Source organism: Anolis carolinensis, chromosome 3, assembly GCF_035594765.1.
Source record: "Anolis carolinensis isolate JA03-04 chromosome 3, rAnoCar3.1.pri, whole genome shotgun sequence".
Classification (NCBI taxonomy): domain Eukaryota; kingdom Metazoa; phylum Chordata; class Lepidosauria; order Squamata; family Dactyloidae; genus Anolis; species Anolis carolinensis.
Genome location: NC_085843.1, coordinates 210349457 through 210360809, shown reverse-complemented (window position 1 = coordinate 210360809; position 11353 = coordinate 210349457). Strand labels below are relative to the sequence as shown.

At 36.6% G+C, this 11353-nt stretch overlaps 1 protein-coding gene across 3 annotated transcripts in view; it reads left to right on the top strand.

Moving 5' to 3' along the window:
- Nucleotides 1-876: 876 nt before the first annotated feature.
- LOC100553655 (lipase member M) overlaps nucleotides 877-11353 on the top strand; it is a 29676-nt gene continuing 19199 nt past the window's right edge. The window contains exons 1-5 of one of the 3 annotated variants that reach the window (XM_003224375.4): nucleotides 877-3138; nucleotides 3552-3678; nucleotides 5808-5925; nucleotides 8022-8220; nucleotides 11100-11209. In XM_003224375.4, coding sequence (XP_003224423.3) covers nucleotides 3553-3678; nucleotides 5808-5925; nucleotides 8022-8220; nucleotides 11100-11209 — 553 coding nt within the window. In that variant the 5' untranslated portion in view covers nucleotides 877-3138; nucleotide 3552. Of the gene's footprint in view, nucleotides 3679-5807; nucleotides 5926-8021; nucleotides 8221-11099; nucleotides 11210-11353 lie in introns of all 3 variants that reach the window. The other 2 variants (XM_008116287.3, XM_016995706.2) reach the window with 2 other exon arrangements.

Sequence of the window (11353 nt, the reverse complement as noted above, 5' to 3'; positions counted from 1 at the left end):
TGGACATTGTTTCTTTGGACTAATTTTGACCTTTCCTGGAAGGTCTACTTCTGGACTATTTTCTACACTTGTTTTTATTAACTTTATATACTCCTACAATAAAGATATTAGATAGATTCTGGCCTCTGTGTATGGTTATTGGTGCTCTGCAGCCTGGGTCCTGACAGTCATCTTCCTTTATATGTATTTGTTACAGGGTTCAATTATAAATGTGTGTATATGTGTCTTCAATGTGAGACCCAAACCTGGAGGCAATATGTAGCTTCCAACTTCTCCTCACAGGTTACATTAATATAATCCCCAGCCAACTTCCAGCTAAGTAGCTTCAGTCGTGTAACTTGACATGAGACTTTAATATATAAGTTGAAACAAAGAAATGTTTGTTTATGAATTCTTTTGCACATAAAGTGTATTTGTTACAAAGTACTTTACTTCAGTTCCACTTGGATATTATTGCAATTGCCTTTCACTCCTTTGAATACAAAAAATGGTTATTATATAACTTTCAAAACAGGTTAACCTATTTCAACTTGGATATCCACTTTCTTCTCCTGCAAATGTATATTTTTTTCACCTCAACCTTCTGGCTGCATATCTTATATCTTATGGTTATTCTTTACCATCGATAATCTGACTGAAAACTTAGTCCCAATAGACTCTGTCTCTCATTTTCACCGAACTGAGAACTTAGACTCAAATTAGTCTCTTTTTACTTCAGTATAACAATGGAAGCTACAAACTTATAGATCCTCTTCCCTTTAGCTCTACAGTCAGAGACGGAATAATTTTCAAAATGTTCCCTCTTTTTCTCTCAGTTAGCTCCGCCCCTTTTTCTTGCTAGCCACTCTAAAATAGGTACATTTCTACTGCAAAGACTGCGTATCCATGGTGACGCAACAACCAATCAGATGTGGCCAACTCCTGCCTGCCCTTGTCATAATATCAACACTAATAAACTTAGACAAAATCCCCATTATAATTAGCTTTTCTGTTACAGTCCCTAACATTGGTAAACAAATACAGATGGAACAATGAGATAAGGTCTGGACAAAAAGTTCAAAATTTTCATTGAGTAATGACGTGAAAGAAAACTTTTACAAGATGATATATAGATGGTATTTGGCACCAGAAATACTGTCTAAGATGTATAAAAGTAGCACTTGTAATTGCTGGAATGTGGGGAAAATGTTGGTACATAACTTGTAAAAAGACCCAAAAATACTAGGTTCAAATACATCTGGTACTAGAAGAAATTGTTAAAATTAAATTTGTAATGAAACCTGCACTCTATTTCCTAGGGATGTTAGAAGATCAGCTTGATAGAAAAGTGGAAAACTAATGTGTGTGTGTGTGTGTGTGTGTGTGTGTATATTACGGCAGCAAGAATTATCTGTGCTCAAAGATGGAAAGAATTAAATATCCTAATGCAAGAAACTAGAATCTCCCATATTTAGCTATAATTCTGAAAATTCTGAGCAACTGTGATAGGTACCTAATTTGTTAGATAGGAATTTTTGTTCTGTTTTCATCAAATTCTTTGTCTACATCATTGTTTTTTCCATGTTATTTTTTTATCATGACATCTTACCATATTCATTCAAGATAGGGTTCAAACTCACATCTGTGTACAGAGGATCCTCTAAGAAAACCACTAGGCCATCTGCAAAAGCTTTCAACTTATAACTTTTGACCTTTTATCCTTCTGCCATTTTTCAAAATCTCTACCACCAGTAAAATAATAATGGGGAAAGAAGACAGCCTTGTCTAGTCCCTTTCTGTAATTTACCAGACCTAGCCAGTTCCCCATTAATCAGAATTTGGGTACTTGATTCATTACAAACCTGATTAACACATCTTTGGAAATTTAGCCCAAAATTCATGTTTTCCATGATAGTCAACATAAACAGCCAAGAAACATTGTCAAATGCTTTTTCAGCATCTAGAAATATCAGTGACCTTACATGAAGTAGAGGAAATTCCTGCAAACCGTGCTCCAAGTGCCGGCTTCCTGTAAAATCCACAAGACTGAACTTTGCCTTTCCCAAGAACCACCTAGGTGGTTCAGCACCACCTAGGGGGTGGGGGTTAACGAAGGGGTTAGTTGGGGTGCAAGGAGGTTATCTAGAGGGGGAAAGAAGGAAGGAAGTCCTTCTCTGAGGGCTGTGGGGGCTATGGAGCCATATCGGTTACCGGAGCCAGCTGCAAGAGGTGAAAGGAAAGAGAAAGACACAGGAGGCAAAAGATACAAAGAGTCAGATATAGAGGATAATACACCATAGTGCATGTTTATTAAGGGGTGACTTTGTAATAAAGGGGGAAGAAAGATTGTATCCAGGTTGCTGGTAGCTGCTGCAAGGCTCCACTGTATTTCTGATTGTTTGCAAAATCGATTCTTGTGGGACACCAGGCTACCGTTCTCTGAAGCTCTTCCTGCAGTGGCTTCTACTACATTTTATTGATAATTTTGACCCGGGGAGGGGTTTGATGCTTAACATCAACCAGTAAGCTATCTTCTATCATCTGAGTATTAGGACTGCTCTTCTATCTAAACTGCTGTATTTATCTCCTTCAGGCTTTGCATCATTCTGGAGGGCAACCTCTATGATGTCATTTCCAGCATAATATCACCAGAAATATGGAGTTCAGTCATGAATCAAAGCCCACCCTCCAAGCAACCCCTTAGAGAATGCCAAGCAATACAGGCAGTGTTAAACTCATGCTTGATTAGAGTAGATATCTTAATTTTAAAAGAAATTTATTATATGGAAATAGGAGGAGAGTATGGCTGGTATTCTGTAAACTTGCAGTCTGGCCCACAAAAGAGTAGTTGTGAAATTATTTGGATACTTGCCAGATGCCTATAATTACCCTACCTTCCCTTTGAGTAATTAGAGTTCCACCTACAACATCTTTGCTACTGGTCACATTTTTGCAATACCTGACTTACTTTTATAAAAGCTTCTAAGAAGATTGTTTTTGTTTCCATTTCTTTCTGGAAAGCCTTGAATACAATCATCTTCAAAACTCCAACTTCTGGAAAATTTGATTTTATCTAAAAGCCGAAGCTTCAAATTAACACAATTGTCTCTTCAACAGCTGTGAGAAAAACAGTTTGAAGGAACGAGAACCATACTTTAGGTGAGTGCACTCTCTCTCTACAGAAATATGTTTTCTGCTTTAGAAGGAAAATCCCTCTTAGCTCTGGTATAGACTTTCCCAACATAGTAACTCATTCCTATATTTTGGACTGCAGCTACCTTCTTCCATTAAAATTGACTGATGGGAACAGTAGCTAAAACATCTGGAGGCTATCATCTGGGGAAACTCTTTTACAACTGGGATTTTCAGCTGCTTCTCCCTCTTCCCTGAATCTCAGAAAAAAAGAGAAGTATTATCAAGTATAGGGCATTCATTCCTATATTCCTTTGGTGTAGTAATGCAAAGATAAATGTTAAGAGTACTTTCAACAATCATAATTAACTTATGTTTTTAATCTTTTGTTCCTATCTCTGTTTAAATGTCTCATTATAAAGCTGCATTATTTCATCCAGGATGAAGGTGTGGATTGTCATTATAGCAGTATGTTTGTTGGAAAGAATTACCACTTTAGGAGGATTCTACACTTCTGAAGAACCTGCAGTCAAACATACTGTGAATCCAGAGTGCTTTTTAAATGTTGTAAGTTAAATACAGATTTGACAAGTGACCTTTTGCTAGATGGTGTCATAAAGAGCAGTAGTCATCCATAGCAGTCAGTGTGAGATCCCAGAGATCCCAGAACCCCAACGGGATCATATAGTCTCTCAAGTAGCCTTAACTGAACTGCACACACCAACCTGCTTTATTCTTTATATCTAGTACAAAATATGTGTTTGACCAGCCAATGATTGAATACATTATTATTCTTCACTGGGTTGCTCCTGGGACTTCTAAATTAAGCTTGAAATATCAGCCAATTTTTCCATTGTTAGTTGCATTACTTTACTTCTGCACTGTTTGTCCACTTAGATAAATTGTTTTAATTATACAAAATACATGTTTATATTTGAGTCTTCTGTACTGCTTTTTAGTGTCTGTTGTTTATTAATTTGTCCAATTTAAAATATATATTTGAAAATCTAAAAATTTCTTTTTAAAGTGACACACAACAAATGTTTTTTTTCATTTGTTTCATTTTTAATTCTAATTATGGAATAAGAACAACATCTATGTGGACATTTAAACAGTTAAGATTTTTTTTGTAAAAACCATAAGAACAAGAACACAAGAAAGCAGAGAGTATAATGTTTGTGAGTGTACTCTCACATATCTTTCTGCAACAACCATTTTTCATTTTGTTTAATTATTAAGAAATACCCAGATATTTATTTATTTATTTTTATATGAGAAAAAGCTTCCATGTATAACAAGTATAAGCAGTTCATTATTCCCAAATTATCCATGTAGCAAAATATGCCTTCTATATTTTTTTCTTACCTATTGAAGTGAACACCAGCTAATAGACATGTGCGATCTATTAAAAAATTATTCAAAAGTACTGACAAAACTGGAAGGTGCTGGTGCTTCATTTCTAAAGTGTTTCTAAAGTATACTTAATTAAAAACTCATTACTACAATGAGACTAAAGAAATTTCATTACTATTTTGTTACAGTAATTGTTCATGCGAATAATTAAATTACTAGGGAAAATTTTAGGGGCTCCTATATCCCTCCATTTTAAAGCTATTAAAGTGAAACTTGCTACAATGGTAAAATACATTTACTACTATTAGCCCAGCAAATTTCAGAATGTTTCACTTAACCACAGATTTTTGACAAATTTTCAAATTTTTTATAACCAACATATTTTTTTAAAAACTACAAGAGCTGGCTCCTTGAATTTTCTATCCAGTGACACAAGATAACAGGGGATCATTCCCCCAACTTTCAGAAATACTCATACATCTACTGATTTTATGGATTTTTAAAAAATGTTTTGATAGAGAGTAACTGTTTAGGGAATCTCTCTTCCCTCTCCTGATTGCATACTGGAAAATGTAGCTTAGGGCAGAGCCTTTTGAAATTTTTGGCATAGGGCTCCCCGCCCCCCTTCCCAAACTGCATTTCCCAAGTTCTGTCCTGTTCTCAAAATGCAATGCTTCTTGTCTTCACAATGAGAAGCCATTAAGTCTTCACAATGAGAAGCCATTAAGTCTTCACACAGAGAAGCCATTCATTTACATGGAGAGGAATGGCAAAGAAGACAGTTAGGTTTTCTTACACTTCCTTTCACTAGCTTAGCTTGCTTTCTTGCCTTGCATTGAATGAAACTGTCTTTGGGAGCCTTCTGAGCTTTACAAAACTAAAACAAAAAGTATGGGGTCAGTTTCTATTCTTAAGTTTTTGGTGTGGGCCATACAAATGCTTCGGAATGGCTTCCAACTTCCAAAACTTCCAATTTTCTTACGAATTCCAATTCATCCGATTTTTATTTATTTTTTTTTTTGCACACCTCTACCAGCTACCTTTGTGATTTCTCAATGGCACCAGTAAAAATTGAGCTTTTTGGGTGGGGTTGGGGTAGGGACTGAACACACTTTGGAATGTATGACATATTTCCTAAGAGGATGACCATGTTCTCACTTAGGTTCTGCTAAATATTAGTGGCCACTTGCATTGGAATCCTTGTAACTCATCTCACTTGTGCCATATGAATAGTGCTATTTTTCTCAGGCTTCTATAAAAACTAGTTGCAATCTTCTATCAAAACGATTGCTTCCTTTTGGTATAGAAAAGATCCATATAAACAAGCCTACTGTGATTTGCAGACTGAGACTATCCAATATCACGGATACCCAAGTGAAGAACATCATGTGGAGACAGAAGATGGATACATCCTTACAGTCATCCGAATACCTCATGGAAGACATAATGGTACAAACAAAGGTAATGCTATAGAAGCAAAGAAATATCTAATTCTCCCCCACCTAATCTTGATTTGCTAGTTTATTATATTGTAATTCATTTGCTAGAACATTTATACATTATTGACAGTGAAAATATGTCACTGTTCCTTTGCAAGAAGCTAAGTGAGGAAAAAGACACAGAGGCAAACCCCAAAGAAGATGTCTTAAGAGTTTTGAATGGGCACAGTAGTCTTAAAGACCCTCTGCTGAACATGTGACATGACTATCAAGAATAAAGATATGTTTCCTGTTTTCCTGGACTGGTGTGACACAATAGAAGAGGTTTCAGGGAAGTGAAATGTTGCTGATTTTTTTCTTTCTCTTTACTATCCAGCTGCAGACCCATATTATTCATGCCAACACATGTATTACCTATCTCGGAGCTTTCCAAACATTTCATGTTCCTGACACACATTTTATACAGGCGTCATTTTTCAACACAGTAATTCATTTTTAGAAACAAACCAAAGGATAAATCAACCTTTTATAAGAGATATGGACACATCCATAAATTGTAATAACAAAATGTATGGGAACACAACTTAGCTCATGAAAAACTTTCATTTATATTTTAAAAATATATTATTATAAGATACATTTCCAAGATTTTTGTCATTTATGATTAAATATGTGCAAGAATTTTAAAATGTCTATATTTGTGCGAGACACCCACACACTGCAGCTGTCACACTTATGCGTCATGACACAAAGTTTGAAAAACTCTGCCCTATCTTATAAAAGATGTTGAAAAGTATGCTTTGGGGAATCTCAAGTCAGGGATCCATGGTTTTGAAATCTGCAAAGCTTTGTACATGTTAAATAGTTACCTTATATAAGAACCAGGTCTCTGACCTGGTTAATTTACTGCATTAGAAATGCAGCATTATTACTTTATTTTTCTTTTCTTTAGTTATGTGTTCCTTTATTTAGCCTGTATAAGAAATACAAGGGCTAACTACAAAGTAGATTACATTTTGGAATTAAAAATTAACAAAATATAGGAAAAATATTTATTATACACAGTTGAAAGCCACACTTCAATAGTACTTTTAAACATAGTCTCCATTCAAAATTAGTCACTTTTCATAACGATTCCTGCCGCTGCTCTGAAGAGTGTGGGACCCCCGCTATTTCAATGCTGAAACTCAGCCAGCTGAAGTTTGAATGCAAAAGGAATGGAGGAGCAAGCAAGGACCCTGCTCTCGCTTCTTTTGCAAGATTTCAAGAGAGAATCAAAACATTCCAGCTTCCCTTCCCCTTCCTGCCAGCTCTCCTTCAAGCGCAGACTTTCCTCGCCTCCCAAGGAAAAGCAGTCAGGGTCTGCTTTAGTCAAGTCTAAAGCTTTGGGTGGGGGCCGGGTCAAGGGTCTTGGAGGGCTGCATCTGGCCTTCAGGCCTTAGTTTGGGGACGTCTGCCCAATGCAATATTTTTGAACATCCAACAATTTCACATTTATTTCATTATGTGTTTATTTTATTTTTATTTAGTATTATTTTTCATGACATGGGATCTGAGCAGATTTATAACATAGACAAAAACAAAATATGGCAGAGAATCAATGATAATGAACTAATTTTTTTTCAAAAAAATGTTTTATTCTGTGAAAGCACCACTGATTTAAAGCTAAATAAAAGCATAACAATAAGAATAAATGTGCAGCATGTATGTTCTAGTTTAAAAATAAAAACCTTATTCATAGCTAATTGATGATCAGAGCTTTTTTGAATTAAAATGTCTTTAGAGGATGACAGGAGAGTAGGGAGACAGCCAAGTTCACATTCAAGACAAAAATAATCTTGTCTTGGAAGTTCAAGAACACACTTAGTGTCCTGTTATCAAGATGAGTGGAGGAAAGATGCAAGGCACATTAAAGTAACACTTCCTGAACACTAATTTAGTGTTTAATATGAAGTTTCATTGGCATAGAACACATAATTTTGAATACTGAAATAATTTTGGCTAAAGCTTTGGTAAGTGAATTGTGTCCTGACCACACTGAAAACTGGAGCTCTTGAGTGAGAACATAACAATGCAATAAAAACATAACTCCTTTGTTGTTGTTGTTGTTTTTTGCAGGTTCACGGCCTACCATATTTTTGCTACATTCTGTGCTTGGAGATGCTTCTCATTGGGTTTCAAACCTACCTCAAAACAGTTTGGGTTTCATCTTAGCAGATGCTGGCTATGATGTCTTCCTTGGGAATAGTAGAGGAAACACCTATTCTTTAAACCATAAGACTCTGAATCCCAAGGAGCAGAAGTTCTGGGAATTTAGGTAAGGATACTCATAATAATGTCCACCATCACATTGAAAGGGGTTGCTTAATGTGTCGCAAACGGAATTGTACCTTTCGATCATCTATCATCCTGTTTCAAGTTTTGTCTTCCCATCACACATGTTTCCCTCTTCGGTTTTCCCCATGTTGTTGCCTACATTCAAACAATCACATGGAGAATCCTTTTCTCTGCCCTCTCCTTATTACTTATTTTTTAAAAATCAGGGAAGACTTCAATATTGAAAGCCAAGATTACTATACCTCATCCCATTTGTAGGGTAGGAGGGAAAGCGGAGGAATTTTAAACTTCTTTACCATTATTGGTCTTTCTCATGCCTTCATTCATTCCATTATAATGTATAGACCACTGTATAAACCACTTTGCCATGATCCCCCCCTGCTAGGCTGTGACTCCCTTCATTAGACCAATGTAATTATAAATCACTTTTCCTTGATCCCCTCTTGCAAGTCTGTGGTTCCCTTCACTAGATCAGTGTATTTATAAACCACTTTGCCTTGATCCCCTCCTGCTAGGCTTTCCTTCCCTCCAGTGTTATGTTAAAATGATAGCAAGAGTATAATTTTTAACATTGATTACTATTAAGTTGAAAATGCAGTGAAAGTTAAGTGGTGAGGAATGGCCATTCCTCTATGTCACTGAAATGATTCAACATGGGTCTGTCAGATCTCATCAAATGTGTTTTTGGCATTAGCAACAATTCTGGCATGCACCAGGTGCTCAGAACACAATTGTGAGTACATCATGCTGATATCAGCAGATGCTTGTGAATTACCAGAAATTAGGAGCATGGTGAAAGCAACTACATGGGCACAATCTATATCTTTTGCCTACACTAATGAGTGCAAGGGAAAGGGCATGGCAACAGCCTATGCAGTTAATCTCTCTGGATCTAATCATATTGATCCCCCCCCCGCCCCATTTTGTTCTATTTCTCTAACAATCACAGGCAAAATGGAAGGCACATGTGGTGCCTTATGACAGCCTGCACACCCTCTCTCCATCCCTCATCACATGGGGGCATCAGAGTAATGCGCATTGGTGCCCTATCCCTTACCCATCATACAGGGGAAACTGTAGCAATGCTCATTGCAGTGTTGCAATTTCCCTCCTCACATGGGGGAAAGGCCAAAAACAGTGGGTAGCTCCACTGGCACTACCCAAAACTCAATTTACTTACCATGTTTGGTGAGGAAGCATTTTGCGACACTTCCTCACCACTTCAGCCATCAATGAGGTGGGGTCATGGCCTGTGTGGTGCTTGGCAGAATCCATGGCTGAAGAGGAGTAAGGGGCCAAAACGTCTTTGTGTGATGAGGTAGTAAGGTATTACAAGGTCCTTTTTGCAAACAAAGACACCATTAACATTTGTGTATACAGGCAGTCCCCAAGTTACAAATATCTGACTTACAAATGACTCATACTTAAAAATGGGGGGAGGCAACAGGAAGTGAGAGAAATCTACTTCTTGAAAGGGAAATTCATTCCTGAAAGAGTCATCACCAGAAAAAGTGTCTCAACTGGAGCTTTATCACAAATCCTTGTTTCTACAATAAGCCAAATGTTTCAAATTCAATTTTTACAGGGATAGAAAGTGAGGTAAAATCTTCTGAACAGAGGCACAGACAGCAAAAAAATAAATAAATCACTACATGGGTGTTCACCCTTCCCTATGCAATCCAAAGCCATATATATAATGGTTCTAAACTGTGTTCAAAAGTAGAGGGCACTGGTGCTTTTTTTCTATAGTTCTTTCTGAATTTTTGGGATAAAAGTTTCATAACTCTAATGAGACTTACAATTCTTCGTAAGTACTTCATTAACGGCGGTTGCATGTACAATAGGGAAAACATCACTGGCAGTGGGGAAACGTCAGGGGCTTCTCTCTCCCTCATTTTTGAATTATCCTGATGAAACTTGCTACAGTGGTAGAACACATTTACCACTGTTGCTCACCAAATTTCAGAACACTTGATATATCCATGGATTTTTGGCGAATTTTCAAAGTTTTTATAAAAACATTTTTAATAAAAAAGAAAATCTGTTCCTGGTTTGAAAGTGTTATTTCCTGATTCTTTGTGTGGTCTTTACTTTGAAAGTAGTTGTTCTACTCCAGAAACTTTGTTTTTGTGGCAGAAACTATGTTAAATTGGTGGAGATTCAACAAAGCAAAATGTGCTATCTATAGGACGATTCCTCTTGTGCACAGACAAAGTTTTTGTAGTGTAATAAATTTTTGCCATGTTTTTATGACAGAACCAATTAGGAAATGACATTTATAACACAGGAACATAGTACAGACACCATCAAGGGACAGCTAGTCTGACTCCCCATCTTCTGGGCAGAAAGGCACTACCCAAACTATCCTGACATCCATTTGCTTCTTCTATTGAGTTGGAGGGGATCCCAGGACCCATCCATATAGGTCATTATTTTTTACAGCCCAGCACAGAGATTGGCTTAGAGCAATCGGGCCAAAGTAAAAGTACAGTAGAGTCTCACTTATCCAACTTTCGGTTATCCAACATTCTATTTTAAATTCTAAATTCCCCGCTCATTTTTTCTGCATGCCTTGGAACTCACCTTTGTATGCCAAAATATTATGATTTTTATTCTAAATTATGTGCAACCTCTATCTACCTACCTATCTATCTATCTATCTATCTATCTATCTATCTATCTATCTATCTATCTATCATCTATCTATCTATCTATATTTAACATATGGCTGGTCTTATACTTAAAAATGTACCTGTTCCAACTTACAAACAAATTATGTTTAAAAACAAACCTATAGAATCTATCTTGTTCATAAGTTGGGGACTGCCTGTACATTCCTATGTGTATTTCTTTATCTAGTTTTCATGAGATGGGATACTATGACATTCCGGCTGTCATCAACTTCATCCTGAAGAAAACTGCCCAAGAACAACTATATTTCATAGGACATTCTGAAGGCTCAACAGCAGGCATGTTACTGACATTATTCTTTTTATGATTGTTTTCAACTGTAATTTCTGAAAAAGCAAAGAAACTTGGAAATTTTAGCATCTCAAGTATGTCCTAGGCCCTGTGCTGTTCAACATCTTTATTAATTACCAGCTGTGCCCGGC